Source organism: Chiloscyllium plagiosum, chromosome 22 (assembly GCF_004010195.1).
Source record: "Chiloscyllium plagiosum isolate BGI_BamShark_2017 chromosome 22, ASM401019v2, whole genome shotgun sequence".
Classification (NCBI taxonomy): Eukaryota; Metazoa; Chordata; class Chondrichthyes; order Orectolobiformes; family Hemiscylliidae; genus Chiloscyllium; species Chiloscyllium plagiosum.
The window spans coordinates 42,220,002-42,244,670 of NC_057731.1; the positions used below are offsets into that span (position 1 = coordinate 42,220,002).

Consider the following 24,669-nt stretch of genomic DNA (forward strand, 5'->3'; position numbering starts at 1 on the left):
TCGCATTCCCAACGCCCCTCCCCCAAGTCCCTCCTCCCTACCTTTTATCTTAGCCTGCTTAGCACACCCTCCTCATTCCTGAAGAAGGGCTTATGCCTTCTCGTCGATTCTCCTGCTCCTTGGATGCTGCCTGACCTGCTGCGCTTTTCCAGCAACACATTTTTCAGCTCTGATCTCCAGTCCTCACTTTCTCCAAATCAGAGTTAGTCAGTCTAATGGGTGTGACTGTCTCCTGAAACACAGCGTCCAGGTAACTCTCCCTCTCCCTGATGTGTAGCAATGTTTGAAGCACAAACTCTACTTCATCAACTCTGAGCCGGAGTTCTTCCAGCAACCAACATCTACGACAGACATGGTCACTGGGAACCACAAGGGTCCATCTGCTCCCATATCATGCAAAAACAACACATCACCTGACCCTCCGTCCTTACTTTCTTTAATTAGTTTTGAATTATTTTAGAACTGTTTTTGTACCTCTGCTTATACAAGTTGTAACCAACAAAAAAACTAACCAACAAACAAACAAGTTTCAATTTAAAAGATTCAAATTTAGCAGAACCCTTATCACCCAATCAAAGCCTTCCTATGACATCACTTTTCAGTCTCCCACTCAGATTCAGAAACAGAATCTCTTACCTTCTCAAATTGCTCTACACTCGGCCCCTCTCTCGAAGTGAAGGTCCCAAGTCCACGAGGAATGTTTTTATACCACCTACCTTCCCAAGTTACTCTCCACTTGGCTCCTCTTCTGGACTGGGGTGGACAAGAACAGAAGTCACATGACACCAGATTATAGTTCAACAGGTTTATTTGAAATCACAAGCTTTTGGAGCACTGCTCCTTCGTCAAGTGAATTATAAACCTGTAGTCATGTGACTTCTGACCCTCTTCAAAAAGAAGCTGGGTAAATAATTTTTTGGCAGTAGAACAGGAAATTAGAGAGACAGGCAAAGCATAATTTGATGAAACCCTCCACAAAAGCAAACAATTGCTGTCTTGCATGGGAACATGCTCTGTGAACAACCATCTAGTATTGACTAGTCAGGCTGTGAACCTCAATGCATGTATCACAGTGATGTTTTAGTGGATTAACTTAAATAATTATAGCATCTGTATACAAACTTCCCCGATAACAAAGTAAAATCTGCTCCACTGAAGATTCCATATAAATTATTGTAGGAGTATGCATGATTGCCAAAATTGAGACTACTCTTGCAGTATACATTTATTAACAAAGTAGTATTCAATCCATAAGATATTTTACTTTTAAGGATGATTAGCTTTTTTCAGTCAGTTTCACATGTCTATTGTTTGAACTTAAATTTCAAAAACTGGGGCATCAGTCTTGCACCTCTTCTGTCCTTCTCGCACTCAGCTGTCTCTTATAAAGTCATAGAGTCAGAGATGTACAGCATGGAAACAGACCCTTCGGTCCAATCCGTCCATGCCGACCAGATATCCCAACCCAATCTAGTCCCACCTGCCAGCACCCGGCCCACATCCCTCCAAACCCTTCCTATTCATATACCCATCCAAATGTCTCTTAAATGTTGTAATTGCACTAGCCTCCACCACTTCCTCTGGCAGCTCATTCCATACACGTACCAACCTCTGAAAACGTTGCTTCATAGGTCTCTTTTATATATTTCCCCTCTCACCCTAAACCTATGCCCCCTAATTTTGGACTCCCCGACCCCAGGGAAAAGACTTTGTCTATTTACCCATCCATGCCCCTCAATTTTGTAAATCTCTATAAAGTCACCCCTCAGCCTCCTATGCTCCAGGGAAAAACAGCCCCAGCCTGTTCAGCCTTTCCCTATAGCTCAAATCCTCCAACTCTGGCAACATCCTTGTAAATCTTTTCTGAACCCTTTCAAGTTTCACACCGTCTTTCCGATAGGAAGGAGACCAGAATTGCATGCAATATTCCAACAGTGGCCTAATCAATATCCTGTACAGCCGCAACATGACCTCCCAACTCCTGTACTCAATACTCTGACCAGTAAAGGAAAGCATACCAATCACCTTCTTCACTATCCTATCTACTTGTGACTCCACTTTCAAGGAGCTATGAACCTGCACTCCAAGGTCTCTTTGTTCAGCAACACTCCCTAGGACCTTACCATTAAGTGTCCAAGTCCTGTAAGATTTGCTTTCCCAAAATGCAGCACCTCGCATTTATCTGAATTAAACTTGCATCACAGTGATCAAACTGGACAAGTACTCAAGATATGGTGTGACCAGAGCGCTGTACAGTTTGATCAAAACTTCATAATTTGCCCTCCACCACTTTTCTCTGCACCTTATTATTCTAATGGCTACATTATTTGCTGCTCTGTTGGACATGTTGAGTGTCAAGTCTACTGAGATGCCACACTTTGTAAAATTTCAGTAGTCATTTCAATAACATGCATGGAGTACATGGATTGCCTATTTCTTTTCCTAATATGTAGTTCTATTTATCATCGATATTAAATTTCATGCATTTTTCTGGTCACCTCCTCACTTTGTAATTTCTAAAATGTATCCTCCAATTCAGTCAATTTTTCTACTTTAGCACAAACTGCAAACTTGACAAATAAATGTACACATTACAGAAATAATTGAGCCCACTGATTATGAAAGACAATGCATCTGCCAACTTGGTTCAATGAACTCACAGCTTGACACTGCCCAATGGAAAAAAATGCGCATACTTCTCCATAGTTAGAGACAAAAAAAACCCTGCAGATGTTGGAATCCAAAAGTAGACAAGCAGGAGGCTGGAAGAACACAGCAAGCCAGGCAGCATCAAGAGATGGAGAAGTCGAAGTTTCAGATGTAACCCTTCTCAGGACTGGGGGTGGGTGTAGGGGGAGCTGCAGATAACGGGGATGGTGGGGGCAGGGTGGTGAAGTGGGGATAGGTGAAGACAGATAGAAGGTATGACCTGGTTGGTCAATGAGAGGAATGAATCCGGTAGGTAGCTGGGAGGAGTGAGACGGAGGGAGGGAGAGGGACTGGGAAGGGGGTCGGGTGAAGGGAAGGGAGATTATTTGAAGTTGCAGAACTCACTAGAGTCCTCCAGGCTGTCGGCTACCCAGGCAGAAGATGAAGTGTTGTTCCTCCAATTTGCAGTATGGTTCATTGTGGCAATGGAGGAGGCCAAGGATGGTCATGTCAGAAAGGGATTGGGAAGGGGAATTAAAGTGGGCAGTGACTAGGAAGTCTGGTTGGCCCCTGCGGGTCCAGCCAAGATGCTCAGCGAACTGTTCCTTAAGTTTACGTTTGGTCTCTCCAATGTAGAGAAGATCACATCAGGAGCACCTGATGAAACAGTCTGCCATTTGTCCATTGTTGCAAATATAATGAAATGCATTAATCAGAAAAAAGACCTTATCGTTAAAGTAGTTGAGAAATAATATGCATTGTATGCCCTCTAAAAACGACATGTGAACAGTGCCCACTGTCAGTCTGAGAAAATACAGGTGCCCACAACTCTGCATTAGTTAGGAATGTAGTGGAATGAAACAGAACATTACCTGGAGGTCGAAAAACTTGCTGTAACGTCTGTAGATGATACTTGATGTGTTATCTGACCAGCTCACTTGAATAACATAAACCTTTAAAAATAAAGAAAAACACTTAAATAAAATGTATTTGCTCCTGTATACAATTCTATGACAGCCTGGAAAGGTAAAAACAATGACTGCAGATGCTGGAAACCAGATTCTGGAGTAGAGTGGTGCTGGAAAAGCACAGCAGTTCAGGCAGCATCCGAGGAGCAGGAAAATTGACGCTTCGGACAAAAGCCCTTCATCAGGATAGCCTGGAAAGGCTGATTCACCGAACATTGCAATTTTGAGTAAAACATCCACCATAGTCCGACTGGACAATTAGGGCTGTTCTCATTAGACAGGGATTACTAGAAGCTGTTTAACCTAAGAGTCTTTGCACCTCAGGTGAGGAAATGGTAGAAGAGGTGTGATTCTTAGTAACCTGAGCCTGAACAGAAACTGATTCCCTGCTGTTGGCATCATTGCATCGCAAACTAGATGTCCAGATTTTCAGTACACAGATTCACTGTTCAGACTTGCTCATAAATGGCAGGACATTTCACTTACCCTCCAACAACAGTAATATCAGCAGAATCAAATTCATTATTTCACCTGAACTGAAAGCAAATAACCGGAGATGCTGAAAATTTGAAATAAAATTTTAAAATGGTGGATATACTCAGCTCCAACAATATCGGTGTAGAATTAAAATTTCTGACAAAGTTCTTTCGTGGGATGCTTGATTGGTGTGTTGTCAGCACTTATTTTCATTTCACTTCAGTTTCAAGTAACTTTCTCTCGCAGTTTTCTACAGTTGGATTTGTTTCTACTTTCTCATTCTTACGAGAGTCAGAGTCATAGGGGTGTACAGCATGGAAACAGACTCTTCGGTCTAACCTGTCCATGCCGACCAGCTATCCCAACCCAATCTAGTCCCATCTGCCAGCACCCGGCCCATATCCCTCCAAACCCTTCCTATTCATATACCCATCCAAATGTCTCTTAAAATGTTGCAATTGTACCAACCTCCACCACATCCTCTGGCAACTCATTCCATACATATACCAACCTCTGCGTGAAAAAGTTGCCCCTTAGGTCTCTTTTATATCTTTCCCCTCTCACCCTAAACCTATGCCCTCTAGTTCTGGACTCCCCAACCCCAGGGAAAAGACTTTGTCTATTTATCCTATCCATGCCCCTCAATTTTGTAAACCTCTATAAGTTCACCCCTCAGCCTCCGACGCTCCTGGGAAAAATAGCCCCAGCCTGTTCAGCCTTTCCCTATAGCTCAAATCCTCCAACCCTGGCAACATCCTTGTAAATCTTTTCTGAACCCTTTCATGTTTCACAACATCTTTCTGATAGGAAGAAGACCAGAATTGCATACAATATTCCAACAGTGGCCTAACCAATGTCCTGTACAGCCGCAACATGACCTCCCAACTCCTGTACTCAATACTCTGACCAATAAAGGAAAACATACCACTATCCTATCTACCTGCGACTCTACTTTCAAGGAGCTATGAACCTGCACTCCAAGGTCTCTTTGTTCAGCAACACTCCCTCGGTTCCAAACATTAAGTGTATAAGTCCTGCTAAGATTTGCTTTCCCAAAATGCAGCACCTCGCATTTATCTGAATTAAACTCCAACTGCCACTTCTCAGCCCATTGGCCCACCTGGTCCAGATCATGTTGTAATCTGACTGTTCTATTTTTCTTTCTCTTCTGACATTCTCCACTATACACATCAATTCTTTCACAATGAATAGGTAACGAAAATCAATTCAAATAATGCTGCACATCATCTTGACAATCTAACTTCAGATCAACCCATTACTGAACAAACGTTTTATATAAAAAGTGTACGTTAGAAAACATGACATAATTTTCAGTCTCCTGGCAAAGTTCTTCCATTCAAACACTTCGATTTTTTTCCGATTTCCAAACTGGAAAACTATTTTCAAACTCAATTTCAAAACAAATTTCCATCACTAAATTAGCATGCAGATTTCTAGCATTAAATTTGTATGTGCAGCCATGTTATAAGCCCAATAAAAACTGAAAATAATGTGATCACTGAATTATATTTCAACCATAACTTAGCTAATGCACTTGAGACCAGCTGTACCAGAGTGTAACCTGTCATGAATTTGACATTTCCCAGGAATCAGCTGAGTGAACAGAACAAAAAACAAGAACTTAACTAGACAAAAAAAAAATTAATTGCTGTGTTATAGATATTTCATTTGAGGTACATTATAATGTTGAAAATATTGTATAATTTAACTCCAAGGAAAATAAGTGCATAAATGCAATCCTCAAAATAGGTGAATAGGGCTTAAATTGGTAGGGAGAGATACCAGCCTGACAGTTGGAAATATGCTAATGTTGGTTAAAGAAGCCATTATTCACAAAGGAGGACTCAAAAGCATGCTTATAAGACTACCTCATTTGAATAGAAAATTATCTTGCAACATACATGCCTTCCAAATAGTAACATGGCTGGAGCCATAGCAGATGGACTGTAGCAGTTCAAGTTGAGTAACAGATCAAGAGAAATTAGGGATTGGCAACAAATAGTCTTTCTAGCAGTTTTCACATTCATTGAAAAGAGGTGGCTCAAAACATACAAAATTCACAGAAGTACTGACAATAAGTGCAAAAGACATATTATCCTGTGGTAGGGGTGAACATGGTTGACCATTTAGGACAGAGTAAGAGAAATATCTTCACTCAGGTGGTCATGGCAGCTCAGTTACTGAGTCTGTTCAAGACAGAGGTCAATTAGATTTCTAGATATTTAAGAGACCAGGAATGTAATGAAAGCGTAGAGGATGGAGTTAAAATGACTCAACCATAATGTGGTTGAATGGTAGAGTGGGCTCAATTGGCCTAATTCTAGCTATACTTTATGTATCAATGAGTGGAGTCATGGCATGGATACAAAAGAAAAAGAGACATTTTTGCAAATAATACCTCCAGCTATAACCACGATATTGTTATTTTGGTTAAACTCTTGGCATGGGACTCTTATACCTATCATATTATTCAAGCCATTTGGTTTATCTCCAGCACCACCTTATTATTAATTTTTTGCCCACTGATCTCTCTGCCTATAAAATTCTGAGCGTGTATGCTTTTTTCACTTCACCTGAAGAAGGGGCATGCTCCAAAACTTTGAGATTTTAAATAAACCTGTTGGACTATAAACCTGGTGTCATAGGACTTATGACCTTGTCAACTTTTTAAGATAATGGATGTTTGTGTAAATCGTAGTTTGTTCTGCTATAATGTAGATTTCTTCAATGCAAGTTGGTTTTAATGCAATTTAAGAATTTAGACCATTATTTGTAGAACGCAATATTTTCTTACCTGTATTTGCTCTAACAGTATTCTGGCCCCATCTGTTTCAATGGCGCGGCAATTGTGCGATTTTCTTATAATATGAGATTACACAAGAACGGAACTACCGCGTTATATTTTAGAACCAACTGTATCTAAAAATGTATCAATCTCTTTCCTGAATATACTCAGTAATCCAGCTTCCTCAGCCTTCTATGGCAGTGAATTCCACAGGTTGAGCACTCAGTGAAGTAATGTTTCCTCATCTCCATCCTAAAAAATCTAAACTGTATCCTGCAACTGTGAATCCTTTGGTTCTAAATTCCCCAACAGGGGAAACACCTTCCATGTTATCTAGTGTGTCTAGTACAAAACTCTAACTTGGCATTTCAATCAGGTCCTCCCGGTCTTCTAAACTCTAGTGAATAAGGGTCCACTCAAACCAATCTCTCATCGAACTTTCTTGACATCCTTGGTATCCTTGGTAGACTTTCTTTCATTCTTGTTAATTATCTTAGCTTTATTTTGTACTAAAACCCCATTTATTTTCATTCATATCTCTGCCTTCCATTTTTGCTTCTTGCTTTTTGGTCTTTCAGTTTTATCTTTGTTTGTACATTCTGTCTCCATGCCACGTTTCAATAAGATCCCCTTCATTCTGATTCCTGAAGAAGGGCTTGTGCCCGAAACGTCGATTCTCCTGCTCCTTTGATGCTGCCTGACCTGCTGCGCTTTTCCAGCAACACATTTTTCATCCTTGGTATCAGCCTAGCAAATCTTCGCTGCATTCCCTTTATAGCAAGTAGATCCTGAGGAGATGAAAACTGCATGTGATATTTCCAGGTATGGCCTCATCAAGGCCCTATATAACTTCAATAAGACATCCCTACATCTGAATGCAAAACCGGAGACAATGAAGCCAAAATACCAACTGCCTTCTTGATTGCCTGCTCACTTACATTGACTGATGTACAGGGACACCCAGATCCATTTTTACAATGTCTAATTCCCAATATTAACATTTAACTAACGCTTTGTTTTTCACACCAAAGTGTATAATTTCACAATTATCCATGTTATACTGCATCTGCCATGCATTTGCCCACAGAATCAACTTGTCTAGATGGTTTTGAAGCCAACCTTTGTATCCATGTCGCAACACTCAATTTCACCTAATTTTGTTTCATCAGCAAACCTGGGAATATTGCATTTGATTCCAAAATTCAGGTTCTTGACAATTGCAGACAGTTGAGCCTAAGCACTGATCCCTGCAGAACACCACTAATCACTATTTGCCACTCAGAAAAAGACCATTTATTCCCCCACTCTCTGTTTGCACTCTGGCTTACAATTACTAATCCATGTCAGTACAGCAAACTTTGTTTTAACCACACCTTATGAACCGGCACTCTCAATAAACCAGTAAAAATTATGTACCTCAAAGATTGGAAGTTTACCGTATTATTGTGATCTGTGATGTCCTAATAGTCAGTTGAAGGTATGAGTTAAGGCAAAGTTGAATTATTAAAGTGATTCATGCTGTTAAAAAAAGTATCTAAGTTTTATTACTTAGTGTGTGTTTTACATTGTTTATATGGACCTCTTGATCAAACAGGACACTCCTGGTCCCATAGTTGCCAGTTAATAAAATGCTTGCTGCATATTATCCCCTATCCGGTGTGCCTTAAACTTTACTAACTAGTCTCTTATTTGGGACATATTAAAAGCCTTCTTGAAAATCAAATACAGCATATATACTGGTATTCTTTTATCTTTTCTAATTCCATAGTCAAAAATATTCCAGAAAATTAGTTAAGAATGAATTCCTTTTCATAAATCCATGCCAACTTTAATGCTTTCCAAGTGAGCTGTTATCACTTTTCTTTTACAAACAAATGGACACTAGCATTTTCCCCTACTACTGATGTTAGGCTAACTAGTCTGTAATTCCATATTTTCCTCCTTGTTTAACAGCAGGATTACATTTGCACCACACCCATCTGTAGGAACTACTACAGAATTTTGAAAGAGGACATAAATGTATTCAATACTTCCAGGTCCTCTCCAACATGTACATTATTAAATCTTGATGAGTTGTCAGCCTTTAACTCCATTAATTTATTTAGCAGGTTCTTTTTAAAACTAAATATGGAGTTTCTTCAAATCCTCTCTCACTGGACATTTGATTCCCCAAAATTTATAGGTCTCCTAATCTTTTTCTTTTAAATTCATTCATTAAACAAGAGTGTAGCTGGCTAGCACTTCATTTACTGCTCATCCCTAATCCCTAAAGAACATTAGTGAACCAGATGGGTTTTCCTGACAAAAACAATGGATTCATTGTCTCATTAGACTCTTAATTTCAATTATTTTTAATAATGAATTCAAATTTCACCATCTGCCATGGCAGGATTTGAACACAGACCCCCTGAACATTACCTGGGTCTCTGGATTAACAATTCAATTACCATTGAGCCACTGCCTCACCTACATTTGTTTCTCATTCATCATTTTCTTTTCATAATTTATAGAAGCTTTTACAATTTTTTTAATGTTTCCTACAAGTTTCTTCTCATACACTATTTTTACCTTCTTGATCTATCATTTTTTCCTTGTTTGCTAAATTCTAAACTGTTTCCAGTCCTCAAGTTGCAGCTTTTTCTGACAATTTTGTATCTTCTTTTACGTCTCTTCTAGATAAAGTCAGCACAACATCATGCTTAACTCATTGGTCTAAAATACGCATCATGTATATATTCTAAGAAATCCTCCTCAACAATACAATTGCTAATTTGGCTTGCTCAATCTGTGTATAGATTAAAGTCACTTATGGCTACATTTGTACTGTTACTGCATGCATCATTATTCTCCTGTTTAACACCTTTCCTTAAATCTCCGCTACTATTTCAGTATGTATAGAGACTCCTTACCTACATTTTCTGCCCCTTGGTATTTATCTCCATTCATATTTATTACTTAGCATGATTTTCTAAGCCAATATCCTTCCTCACTACTTATTGATTGACTTCTTTACTAATGGTGCTACTCCACCTCCTTTTCCCATTTGTGTGTCCATGCCAAATATTGAATACCTATCCAGTTCCCATTCTTGGTCACCCTGCAACTAGGTCTCCATAATTCTAATTAGATATCCATTTATGCTATAACACATCTATGTTGTTGGGAATGTTCCACACATTAAGACACAGTTCCTTTAGACTTTCATTCATTCTAGTTAATTATCTTAGCTTTATTTTGTACTAAAACCCCATTTATTTTCACCCATATCTCTGCCTTCCATTTTTGCTTCTTGCTTTTTGGTCTTTCAGTTTTATCTTTGTTTGTACATTCTGGCTCCATGCCACGTTTCAATAAAATCCCCTTCATTCTTCTAAACTCTAAAGAATAAAATCCTAATTGGTTTAGTTGTTCTTGGTAAGTCAACCCCTTCATCCCCAGTGAATCTCTTTTGAACAGCCTCCAATGCCAGTATTTCCTTTATTAAACACAGGGACCTAAACAGTACACAGTACAATAGTTACAGCCTCATCAATACCTGTAAAGTTGTAACAAGACTACCCTGTTTTAAAACTCCAAATCCCTAGTAATAATGGCTAAAGTTCCAGTTGCCTTCTTAATTACTTGCTGCACCTACAAGCTAACTTTGGTTCAAACACAAGATCCAGATTCCCATACATTGCATCTTTTGTAATCTTCCTCCATCTAAAGGGTCAGGGAATGAGATTGTTTAGTCAAAAGTTAAGGCAGAAATTGCAACAATGAAGTCTGATCTATGTTTTGACTGTTGGAAGGCCTCATTAAATATTTGCCTAAATTTTTTTGACCATGCCAAATTCTCTTATAACAGTAAGTAGTTAAGGTCACTTCAGGGTAAAGTGCAACTGAAAGGTGCACCTGCAGATAAGGCTAGGAGTTACAAAATAGGAGAAAGACATACTAAAGGCTTATATACATCTAGCATTCCTAAAAAAAAACAAATGAGCTGCCATCCCAAAAACAGAACTAGCATCTGCTTAATGACTGAAGTTTAGTTCCTCAATATTTAAGGACACTTGACATTTTGGAAGGTGTAGTGATTGGAACAAGGTTGGCCAGGTGGATCCCATTGAGTACGAGATCCCTGATTGGGGCTTTAATCTAGGCCAATCAGGAAACCCTGGCTGACAGATATAAATAGGAGTCTATCCCTACCCTCCCCTTCACTGTTTTGATCACACAGCACTGCCCACCCGGGTGTTTTCCTATCTTCCTGGTGGTGGAAATTGAATAAAGATTGGTGCACTTTGTGTCTTCCACTGTGTCTCACACCTGCACACACACACCATGGGTGCTGGGGATAAAATAAGCACTACCATTTAGGTGGTAGTGTGGGGGTTAAATAAAAGAAAAAAAAACAGGAGATTTATGTTAGAAAAGAAAAATGGAGGCAAGCCTGAAGGGCAGTGTTTGTCACTAAAAAAATAAGAAAAAAAAGAGAATAAAAGAAAAAATAAATAAATAGGAGTCTAAGAGGGTCTCCTCACTCCGAGCTAACTGGTCACAGTCCATGTACTCTGCACGTGTAAATAAAGGGTGACTTAGTGACAGAATACCTGCCTCTGTATAGTTATTTCAGAAGGGTAGGGAGATAGAAGATGGAAGTCCAACTCATTAAGAATGTCAACATTTGTACAAAGGAGGGGGATAACCTTTGGAGACCAAGGTGTAAAAAACCATCTGGGGAGAGATTAGAAATAGTAAAAACAATGAGTTACTTATAACTGATAGTTACTTGTAGGAGTGACAGCCCTCCATGCAGTAACAACAGTGAAAGACAGAGTACAGGATAAGAAATAATGGAAGCTTGTGAAAGGTACTGCAATAATAATTAATGATTTCAGTCTACATATAGATTGGATGAATCAGATTGACAATAGCGGTCAGTAACAGCTCAGAACTTTGGTCAGATTTTACAAACTGGCTAAGAAGCACAAACAAAAAAGGGCAAATTAAATTTTTAAAAACATCTTGGAAAGCACCAGTGCTCAGTAGCAGCAGTGTGTACTATCTACAAGATGCACTACAGACATTCACCAAGGATCCTTAGATAGAACCTTCCAAACCCTTCCATCTAAAAGGTCAAGGGCAGCAGGTACTTGGGAACAGCACCACCTGCAAGTTCCCCTCCAAGCCACTCACCACCCTAACTTGGAAATATACCACCATCCTTCATCAGTTGTTGTGTCAAAATTCCAAGAACAAAACCGTCATCCAAAATCAACCAGAGATGTTATTGATAGTATTGAATCAAATGGTCAACTCCAGCTAAGTCATAAAACATAGATCAGCACAGTACAGACCCTTCGGTCCTCAACGTTGTGCCGACCTTTTATCCTACTCTAAGATCAAACTAACCTGCATACCCTTCTTTTTACTATCATCCGTGTGCCTATCAAAGAGTCACTTACATGTCCCAATGTATCTGACTACTACCACTGCTGGCAGTGTATTCCATGCACCCACCACTGTGTAAAGAACTGACCTCTGACTTCTCCCCTCAACCTTCCTCCAATCACCTTAAAATTATGCCCTCTTGTGATAGTCTGAGGGCATATTCTGACTATTCACTCTATAATGTGTTCACTGTGGTGAGATTAGTTTAATTTGGGACACTCCGAATTACCACATATAAATCACACTATCTTTCTTGTGGGGAATACGGACAGCATAATGATTGCAGTTAAATAAACACAAACTAGGAATAGGTCATTTGGCCCTTCCAGCCTGCTCTGCCATTCAATATGATCATGGCTGATCTTCTATCTCAATGCCATATTCCAGCTTACTCCACATGCCATTAATGATGTTAAAATATAAAACTTTATCAAGCTCTTGAATAAATTCAATAACTTGGCCTCCACATCCTTCTGTGGTAGAGAATTCTGCAATTCACAATGTTTTGAATTAAGGAAATTTTCCTCATCTCTACCCTAAGTAGTCTACCCCATCCTGAGACTGTGTCAGCTGGTTCTAAACTCTCCAACCAAAAGTAACATCTTCCTGCTTTTAGTCTGTCCAGCCATGTTCAAATTTTATATACATTTCAATCAGAACTTCATCTTTCCAAACTCTTGTGAATGCAGGCGCAGTCAAACCAATCTCTTCTCAGTGGACATTTCTGCCATTCCAGTACCAGCCTAGAGGACACCTGTTGCACTCCCTCTCAATGGCATGCATGTCCTTTGGAGGTATACGGTCAAAACTGCAGACAATACTCCTTGTGCAGTTTCAACAAGGTTCTGCATAATTGTAGTAAGGAATCTCTACTGAATTCAAATCCTCTTACAATGAAGTTCAATATACCATTTACCTTCCTAATTGCATGTTGCACATCCCTATCTACGTACATTGACTAGTACAAGGAGACAAGTGCATCCACACTTTCCAATATATCATTTAAATACTACACTTCTGGTTTTTTTACACCGAAGTGTACAACTTCACATTTAGCTCATTTGCCAATGTGTTTGCCATCTCACTCAACTTGTCTAAATTGCCTTACATCCTTCTCACATCTTTCAATCCCACCCAGTTTTGTTATCAACAAACTAAGAAATGTTGGATTGGTTCCTTCATCCAGAACTTTTGTATGATTAGTTGGGGTGCAAGCACTGATCCCTGCACTACATCACTAGTCACTGCCTGTCACTAGGGGAAAAGACCCATTTATTCCCATGCTATTTTCTGTCTGTCAATCAAATCTCGATCCATACCAACATATTACCCCTATCCCCATGTGCTTTCATTTTCCCCACTAACTTCTGAAGCTTTTGACAAGGTCCATCAAGAAAATTTAAATACTCCAATGGTGGACTTTGCCCAATCTCATTAATGCATTCCAAATTACAAGGTGGCATTGGCTGCAGGGTAGGAAGTGTTTAGGTTCTGTGCCCAATGCTTCTGTTCCAACTCAGGCCACATTTTTCTGTTTTTTTTGTTTTGTTTTTTAATTTCTCTTTTGTATCAAAGTTCACCTTTTCTTCTTTTCTGTGGCTGTGGAGGAGGAAGGCATTTCCGATGGCAGCAGCATGATGCATTCAGATATCCAGTCCTTGTGGCCATAGTGGCTGCAGCTTTATTGAAGGCTTCATCGTTGGTGGATCTGGTCCAGTCCTCCTGGCAGCAGTGCAGCAGTTTCTGAAGTGGTTACAGCAGTGGTGGCATAGTGGTTCCAGTTTGTTCTTCATGGCTTTGGCAGCAAATACATCAGTGTCAGTGATTGGTGGGTCTGGTCTGTCCCTCTTTGGTATGGTAGTAATACAGTGGCTTCTGTATCAGCGGTGTCGGCTGCAATATAATGGCATTGTGGTGGATCCTGTCTGGAAATCCTTGCTTTGGCAGAATCCTGTAGCCACTCCATATACCCAGAGTGCCTTGGAGGCACGCAAAGATGAAATTCGTCCTAACTTTGTCTCAACTATTTCTTTATATAATTTCTGTAATTAAAACAACACCAAATTGTGGTGACTTGAATTTGAAAATACAGTGAGATATATAAGTGATAATAAATTGCTTCTATTCTAAATGCTTGTTATCTTATAATCGGTTCTAACATTTTCCTCCACTATTGATGTTCAGCTAACTGGTTAGTAACTGTTTTCTTTTCTCCCTCCATTTTTGACAGTCTCCAATCTGTGAGAAACTACTCTAGTCTAGATAATTTTGGAAATGATCATCAAATGTATTCAATACTTCCAAGAGCACCACCTTTCGTATTCTGGGATGTAGCTTATTAGGGGAGAAAGTGAGGGCTGCAGATGCTGGAGCTCAGACCTGAAGAAGGGCTTATGCCCGAAACGTCGATTCTCCTGTTCCTTTGATGATGCCTGACCTGCTGCGCTTTTCCAGCAACATATTTTCAGGTGTAGATTATTAGGACCCTGCTGATTGGTTAGCCTTTAACACCATTTTCTTTCTCATGTGGATTTACTTCAATTGCATACACTCCCTGGATCCTTGGTTCCCTAATATTTTTGGTAGGTTATCTGTGCATTCTTTTGTGAAGGCAGAACCAAAGTTAAGAGTCCAATTCTGCCATTTTTATTTGTTCCTATTATAATTTCCCCACTTCTGACTATAAGGGTCCTTCATTAATCTTTACTAATCTTTTTTCTTTTCAAAGCTTTTACAATAAGTCTTTATGTTTCTGCAATTTTACACTCATACAATATTTGCCCCCAATTTATCCAACCCCTCTTTGACTGAATTCTATGATCCCAATCATCAGGATTGCTACTTTTCCTGGCAATTTTGTATGTCTCCTCTTTGGATCTAATACCCAATTTCTTTTGTAAGCCATGATGAGACACCTTTCCACTTATTTTTGTGCCAGACAGGAATGAACAATTTGTTGTAAACACACATATTCTTTAAATATACATAAATGATCTAGAAGAGGGCACTGTTGGTATGATCAGCAAGTTTGCAGATGACACAAAGATTGGTGGAGTAGCAGAAAGCATAAGGGACTGTCAGAGAATACAGGAGGATATAGATAGACTGGAGAGTTGGGCGGAAAAGTTGCAGCTGGCTTTCAATCCAGACAAACGTGAGGTGATGCATTTAGGCAAGTCTAATTCTAGAGCGAATTATACAATGAATGGAAGAGTCTTGGGAAAAGTTGATGGGCAGAGAAATCTGGGAGTGCATGTCTATTGTACCCTGAAGGTTGCTGCACAGGTGGATAGATTGGTCAAGAAGGCATATAGGAGGAGAATATGCTTGGTCCAGTTCTTGTTGGATTCATTTGGATATCAAAGTTGAAACTTTATTGCTGGAACAGCACAGCAGGTCAGGCAGCATCCAGGGAACAGGAGATTCGACGTTTCGGGCACAGGCCCTTCTTCAGGAATGAGCAGAGAGTGTTCAGCAGGAGAAGATAAAAGGGATCCTTCCAGCCCGGCACCGCCTTCCTGGCCTGCAGTCTTCTTCTTGACCTCTCCGCCTCCATCCTACTCCGACCTATCACCCTCACCTTGACCTCTTTCCACCTATCACATTTCCAACGCCCCTCCTCCAAGTCCCTCCTCCCTACCTTTTATCTTCTCCTGCTGAACACTCTCTGCTCATTCCTGAAGAAGGGCCTGTGCCCGAAACGTCGAATCTCCTGTTCCCTGGATGCTGCCTGACCTGCTGTGCTGTTCCAGCAATAAAGTTTCAACCAAGAAGGCATATAGTATGCTTGCCTTTATTGGACGGGGTATTGAGTATAAGAGCTGTCAAGTTATGTTAAAATTGTACAAGACATTGGTTTGGCCGCATTTAGAATATTGTGTACAGTTCTGGTCGCCACATTATCAAAAGGATGTGGACGCTTTGGAGAGGGTGCAGAGAAGGTTTACGAGGATGTTGCCTGGTATGCAGGGTGCTAGCTATGAAGAGAGGTTGAGTAGGTTAGGTTTATTTTCACTATAAAAAAGGAGATTGAGGGGGGACCTGATTGAGGTTTACAAAATCATGAAGGGTACAGACAGGGTGGATAGAGACAAGCTTTTTCCCAGGGTGAAGGATTCAATAACCAGAGGTCACGCTTTCAAAATGAGAGGTGGAACGTTTAAGGGGGATATACGCGGCAAGTACTTCACACAGAGGGTGGTGGGCATTTGGAACACATTGCCAGCAGAGGTGGTAGAGGCAGGCACAGTAGATTCATTTAAGATGCGTCTGGACAGATGCATGAGTAGGTGGGGAACAGAGGGTTACAAATGCTTAGGAATTGACAGACAGGTTTAGACAGTACATTTGGATCAGCTCGAGCTTGAAGGGCTGAAGGGCCTGTTCCTGGGCTGTAAATTTTCTTTGTTCTTTGTTCTGCCTATCCTTTTAGCAAGGTTCTCTGGTCCATCCTTGCCAATTTGCACATCACACTCTTGTAGTTCACTTTATTTAGATTCAAAACTCTAACTTCAAATTCATCTATTTCACTCTCCATTTTCAGTGAAGGATTCCATCAATTATGGTCACTCTTCCCCAGGCAACTGCATGTTGGGTTACTTAAGCCTTTCTATTGCCCAGTAACCTGGTCTCTGGTTGGTTCCTTTAAAAATCATAACGTACACATTCCAGCAAATCTTCCACCACAATATAGTTGCTAGTTTGGCTTGTCCAATCCATATGTACTTTAAATTTACCCATAATTAGTGTACTTTTATTGCATGTATCATTGATTTTTTAAAAATTCATTATTGGATGTGAGTAGCACTGGCTGGCCAGTATTTATGGCTCATCCCTAACTACCCTTAAGAAGATGGTGGTGAGCTGCCATTTTGAATCACTGCAGTTCACCTGCTCTAGGTTGACCCACAATGCCAATCAGGAAGGGAATTTCAGGATTTTGACCCAGCTACAGCGAAGGAACGATAATACATTCCTAAGTCAGGATGGTGAGTGGCTGGGAGGGGAACCTGCAGTTGGTGTTCTATTGCTTAACACCTTCCCTTAAGTTTTGACTACAATTGGAGGCCTATAAACACACAATAACATTTTCTATCCCTTGGTGTTTATCTCCACCCAAATTCCACATGATTTTCCACGTAAATATCTTGTCTCACTATCACATTGATTGACTCCTTTATTAAAAATGCTACCCCATCTTTCCCTTTTTGTCCATCCATCCTAAATAATAATTATGGCAGGTGAACAACTGGCTGGAGAAATTGATCAGAAGTATTCACATTCCTCAGACTTAAGGACCAGTTCTGAGGAAAACCAAAGGGCGATAAACAAATTGGGCCAGTGTAAAATAAAGCCAAAAGACGACTAACAAGGTTAAAAAGACAGGTCTATAGGCAATGTGTCTTAATGTGTGGTGCATTTGCAATAAGGTATACGAAATAGCAGGACAGATGTTATTGTTACATGGTTACACCATAACAAAGAATGGTAGCAGAACATCCAGGTTTACTCATTACTTAGGAAAGCACATGTTGCGATTTGTATAGAGAAAGAACAATCCTTATTTCTTGCTTGAACTTCTATTGATAATGAAAAAAGCTAACAGACAGGCTGATCTGATGGTGCATTTTTTTAAAAAAGCTATTAATTTCATTTTTACTTATTATAATGCAACAAGCAGCTTCATGTTATAAACAATATTCAAATTTAATGCTGACAAATATCACAAATAAGATTAAGTGAGAAACTAGCTGTGATACAAGCAGTTAAATAAAATGCAACATAAGCCAACATCTGGAGGAGTTTACAACATTGATAGATTTCCTATTGCAACTGCTTCAAGGCCTCAGCTCCCTTTCCTGTCATAGTTCCATGTAAACAATCCGTTAAAAGTATTTATAGCAAGCTGGCAAATCTCATTTCCTCAATTTCAAGCACAGCCCTAAACTGTACAACTATCTTAACATGTACACTGATCTAGATTTTCATGTTTGCAGACAACACTAAGCTGGGTGGGAGAATGAAATATGACAAATTCATCACTGAGTTTTGGACAATTGAGTGAGTAGGCAAAAGCATGGCAGATGAAGTTATCCACCTTGGTAGCAAAAACAAGAAGGCAGATTGAATGGCAATAAATTGGGAAAAGGGGAGGTACAACACCTGCGTGTTCTTGTACAACAGTCACAAAGTAAATTATGTGCAGCAGGCAGTAAATGGTATGTTCGCCTTCAGTGAGAAGATTTGAATACAAGAGCAAGGATGACTTGCTGCAATTTACAGGGCCCTGCAAAGACCACACCTGGCGTATTGCTTACAGTTTCATTCTCCTTATCTAAGGAACTATGCTCTGGCTATGTAGGAAGTGCAACAAAGATTTGCCACTGATGTTTGGGATGGCAACACTGACATATGAATAGAGACTATCGGTTGGGACTACATTCACTAGAATTCAGAAGAATAAGGGGCAGTCTCAGAAACCTATAAATTTCTAACAGGACTGGACAGAGTAAACACAGGATGTTCCCATTGACCAGGGAATCCAGAACAAAGAGTCACAGTCTATGGATACTGCGTAGGCAGCTTAGAATTCCACAGTCTCAGCACTCTCTGGTTGAAGAAATTTCTCATTTCAGTTCTCTGATCAAAGGAGAAAACAGAATCAGGTTACTGAGTTGGATACAAAAACGGACGTTGCTGGAAAAACTCAGCAGGTCTGGCAGCATCTGTGAAGAGATATCAGAACTGAAAAAGGGTCACCGGACTCAAAACGTTAATTTTGATTTTTCATCACAGACGCTGCCAGACCTGCCGAGCCTTTCCAGTATCTTCTGTTTTTGTTTCTGATTTACAGCATTCGTAGTTCTTTCGGTTTTTATTTATTAAGTTGGATGATCAGTTATGATCATATTGAATGTTGGAGCAGGCTCAAAAAGGCCAAACAGTCAACTTCGGTTTCTATATTATATACTTTTTAAATTCCAAATATCAGAGGATGCCTCAGACATCCAATAAATTCACTGTGATATGCAATAGCAAGTACCTGACAATTTACAGAGGTAGCGTATAACCTTCCTTCCACAAAACAATTGAAAACACAAACAGGGAGTTGTCCCCTTGTTATCTTTTGATTGTGTCATAAAGCTAGTATTTTTTCTCTAAAAGCTGTTCCTTGGGCCAAGGAGACTCTGTCCTTGATTTTTTTTCAAAGGAGCAATAAACCAGGCCAGGCTCCAATCAGTCTGGTTTGTACAGAGATGAAAAGGATTTTGAGGGGCCTTTTGTTTATATGTAAACAGATGAAACTTCAGGCCAAAGTGGTCACATTTTAGTAATGAGCTCTATAAAGAAAGGAGAATTGTCAGCTTTCCATCTGAGCTGAGCAGTTTTAGTTTGGTCTTGAACTGATTGAAAGTTCAACAAGGAGCTGTGTGGAAACTCTCTCTCTCTCTTTCTGCCCTTCAACCTGTGAGCAAGTGTTCCATTTATACTGTTTTTTTAAGTGAGTTTGCTTATTGGAACTGTTGTGTATATTTGGAACAGCATAAGTAAGTTGAAACTTTATTGCTGGAACAGCACAGCAGGTCAGGCAGCATCCAGGGAACAGGAGATTCGACGTTTCGGGCACAGGCCCTTCTTCAGGAATGAGCAGAGAGTGTTCAGCAGGAGAAGATAAAAGGTAGGGAGGAGGGACTTGGAGGAGGGGCGTTGGAAATGATGCGGTGGAGGGCATCGTCGATCACGTCGGGGGGGGAAATTGCGGTCCTTGAAGAAGGAGGCCATCTGTGTTGTACGTATTTTGAACTGGTCCTCCTGGGAGCAGATGCGGCGGAGACGAAGGAATTGGGAGAATGGGATGGCGTTTTTACAGGGGGCAGGATGGGAGGAGGTGTAGTCCAGGTAGCTGTGGGAGTCGGTTGGTTTGTAGTAGATGTCCGTGTTGATTCGGTCGCCTGAGATAGAAACAGAAAGGTCTAGGAAGGGGAGGGAGGAGTCCGAGACTGTCCAGGTGAATTTGAGGTTGGGGTGGAAGGTGTTAGTGTAGTGGATGAACTGTTCAACCTCCTCGTGGGAGCACTGTTTTTTTAAGTGAGTTTGCTTATTGGAACTGATGTGTATATTTGGAACAGCATAAGTAAGTCTTGTTGGATAGGTTGAGTTCTGTAGGGGTTCTTTATTCTGTTGTGTTTCATTGTGTAATTTTGTGAATAATTTTTTGTCTGCTTTAAAATCCATTAGTCAACTTAGCTATCTTGCTCCGGGTAATTTTCACTGTACACTTACCAAAACAAATTGCAAAGTTATGGTCTGGAGCTGCCTCCTTAAGAATGTTTTGAGCAGTGTGGCCTAGTCCATGACAGACTGGGGCTTGTCCAGGATTTTAAACAGCACGTGGTAGGTGCTAGTGTCTTTACTTTGGGTGTTGGTTTGGTTGGGTAGACAAAGCTTGAGCTAGTAATGGCTCTTTCAGTCGCCAAACGTTTTCTGAATGGGGATGTGGTGACTTGGAAGTTTTGCAAAAATGAGTAAGACCAAGGTGCAACAATTAGCAGAAAAGGTGAAATTGGAACTGCCTGCTTCTGTAAGGAAAGGACAGATAATTACAGCAGTAGCTCAACATTTAAACTTGAATTCAATTACAAATGAAGCAGTTTGAGTTAGAGGCAAAAGATAAGGATAGGGCAGCAGAAATGAAACAGTTTGAGTTATGATTAAAAGCAGAAGAGGGAAAAAGAGAGCAGAGAAAGAAAAAGAGAGCTTTTGAACTTCAAAATCTGATACTTAAAAAGGAAAGTCAGCCTAAAAGGCTGGAGATAAAGGCTGAGGGTAGGCTTAGTGAGGAAGAGAGTGAGGATGCGCAAGCCCTTGGTAGTCAGAAGCCTAGTGAGAACCCATTTAAGAATGTTCAAGCATTACCTAGATTTGACGAGAATGATATGGAAGCCTTTTTCATCTCATTTGAAAAGGTGGTTATACAAACGCAATGGCTATGTGGGTTTTGTTGATTCAAACGAAACTTGTAGGTAGGGCTGGTGAGGTATTTGCATCACTGTTAGAGGAGGTACCTGGGAAGTATGAGGAGGTTAAAAAAACCCATTTTAAGTGCATATCAGCTTTATACCAGAAGTCTATAGACATGTTTCATAAATATATGGGGGATCCCTGGTCAAACCTATATTGAGTTTGAAAGGATCAAACAGAGTAATTTCAATAGATGGATAAGAGCTTTAAAAATCGAGCAAACCTATCATGTCCTTAGAAAGGTAAATTATTCTGGAGGAATTCAAAAATTCATTGCCTGAAGTAGTGCGAATTCATGTGGAAGATTTTAGAGTTAAAATAGCAAGGTTAGCGGCTGAAGTGGCTGAAGATTATGAGCTGGTCCATAACTGTCAGTTTGGCTTCCAGAATCAATTTCACTCCATGAGGGATAGAAATAGGGGCAAAGAGAAATCCTCATGTGGAAAGGGAAAGGCAGATCTCAGTGACGATCATAAGGATAACTTACCACAGGGTAAAAATGAAACCCATGAGGGGGGACAAAGAAGTTAAAAGGCTCTTGTAATAAAGAGGGCCACACAAAATTAATGTTGGTGGGCTAAGAGAAAGCCAGATGTAGGAAAATCAGACAAGCCTGGAAGTCTTCTTGGACTAGTAACAAAAAGCATAAAGGAAGTTAGACAACAGCCTCACAGTGTACAAGATGATCAGAGGTTCATTGAAGGAGGAAGTTCCAGATCTGCTTAAAAAATATACATGCAAGGGTAAAGTTTATTCACATAGGCCAAGAGTAGTGGGTAAGGAGGCTACAATATTAAGGGACACAGAATCTTCTCAGTCTGTAATGCTGAAGGATGAGGAGATATGCACTCCTGAGGGTCTACTGCCCTAAAAAGGTACTGGTAACAGTCATTCACGGTGAGACAAAAAATGATCAATTATGTAAAGTGAAGCTCAGGAGTCAAGAGAAGAGTAGAGAAATTGTGATAGGAGTACTGGACAAACTCTCAGCTCCAGGAATACAATTTGTCCTTGCAAATGATATAGCTGATTCACCAGTAGGCATGCTGCCTACTCAATTTGAAAAGCCAGTGGAGATGCAAGCAACTGAAGACATGAAGAATGTTTATCCAGGAGTTTTCTCTGATTGATGTGATCACAAGATCACAGGGGCACAAGCTAAAGCAGGAGAGATCAAAAGGCACAGATAAAGGAAGCTGACATAGTGTTATCCAAAACCTTCTTTGATCAGATAAGTGGAACAGAGAAGAAGCAAATAGGTAAACATGCAAGTATTTTTAGCTCTGCCGAGCTGATTGAATTACAGCAGAAAGATGAGGAGTTAAAAAACAGTTATATCAAAAGGCATTTACAAAGAAAGTCAATCAATGCATTCCTGTGTGTTATAACTTAACAAATGATATCTTAAATGAGAAAATGAAGACCATCACACATTCAAGCAGATGAGAAATGGGCAACGATTCATCAAATTGTTTTGCCAGTAAGGTTTAGAAAGGAGGTGCTGCAAGTGGCGCATGAGCTATCATTTGGAGGTCATTTAGGGGTGAGAAAAACACAGGCTAAAATACAAAGATATTTTTACTGGCCTGGACTACACAAAGATGTGATTGAATTTTGCCAGACATGTGATACATGTCAGCTAATCGGAAAACCACAGGCAGTAATAAAACCCGCAACTTTAATACCTATTCCAGCATTTGAGGAACTTTTCACAAGAGTCTTGATTGATTGCGTAGGTCCTCTACCTCAAACAAAAAGTGTGAATAAGTATTTATTGACAATAATGGATGTGTCAACTAGATTTCCAAAGGCAATCCCATTATACAACACCATAGCTAAAAGGGTTGTAGAAGAATTACTTATTTTTTTTTAAACTAGATATGGACTACCAATATGATCCAGTCAGATCAAAGATCAAACTTCACATTCAAACTATTCAAGGAGGTAATGGATAACTTGGGAATAAAGCAATTCAATACCATCCGGAATCACAGGGAGTGCTACAGAGATGACATCAAACACTAAAGACCATGTTGAGGGCTTATGGTCAAGATTATCCAGATGGTTGGGATAAGGGAGTTCCATTTATACTTCTTGCGATCAGAGATGCACCGAATGAATTGACCAAATTCAGTCCATTTGAATTAATTTTTGGGCATGAAGTAAGAGAACCGTTAAAACTGATTAAGGAGAAATTAATAAGTCAGAATTCAGAGATCACCCATTTGGACTATGTGTCAAATTTTAGAGAATGATTAAATAGAGCGGGAGAGTTGGTTCGACAGCATTTAAAAGTATCACAACATACGATGAAAAACAAAGCAGATAAGAAATCACAAATTCGCAATTTTACAATTGGGGATAAGGTATTGGTGATACTTCCAATAATAGGTGAGCCTTTAAAAGCAAAGTTTAGTGGATCTTATCAAATTGAGAAGAAATTGAGTTAGGTGAACTACTTGATAAGGACTCCAGACAGGAAGAAATCTGTGTGTCATGTGACTATGCTCAAAAGGTATTTTGATAGGGAAGGAAAGCAAGCGGAGAAGGTGTTAATGATTACAGCACTGAAGGAGAAACCAAGTTCAGAGGATGCTGAATTGGACATGCCTCAAATCAAATTGAACAATGAGGAAGTTATCAAAAATTGAGTTACCTGCCATAAGAAAATCAAAATGACCCGAAAGAGTTATTACTATCACATGGAGAGATATGCAGAAATAAACTGGGAAGTACTAACCTAATTGTGCATGATGTAGATATTGGAGATGCTGTTCCAATTTAGCAATATCCTTATAGGCATAACCCTCTGACGTTGGCACAGGTTCAGAAGGAGATAGAACGATACTGCAAGATGGCATAATTGAAGTGAGTTAGAGTGACTGGAGCTCACCCATAGTCATGATGCCAAAGCCAGATGGTACCCAACGGTTATGTGTGGACTATCACAAAGTCAACGTCATTACAAAAACTGATGCATATCCAATTCCACGGTTGAAGGACTGTGTGGCCGAAGGGCCTGTTTCCACACTGTAAGTAATCTAATCTAATTTCTAAGTTGGACTTGCACAGAGGCTACTGGCAAATACTCCGTCAGAGAGAACAAATGTAATTTCAGCTTTTGTAATGCCAAATGGATTCTATCAGTTCAAAGTCATGCCATTTGGAATGAAAAAATGCTCCAGCCACATTTCAGAGACTAAGAAGATCATTACCAGATCACCCAGCTGTGTGGTGTCTGTTGATGACTTGGTGATTTTTAGTCACTCATGGAAGGAACATTTACAGCATTTATCGGGCCTGTTTGATCGACTT

The 24,669-nt window shown here is 40.0% G+C and overlaps 1 protein-coding gene across 1 annotated transcript in view; it reads right to left on the minus strand.

The window, feature by feature from the left end:
* sh3pxd2aa (SH3 and PX domains 2Aa) overlaps positions 1-24,669 on the minus strand; it is a 310,500-nt gene that overhangs the window by 255,724 nt on the left and 30,107 nt on the right. Inside the window, exon 2 of the mRNA XM_043712866.1 lies at positions 3,522-3,602. Within this exon, the coding sequence (XP_043568801.1) occupies positions 3,522-3,602 (81 nt within the window). The remainder of the gene's footprint in view (positions 1-3,521; positions 3,603-24,669) is intronic.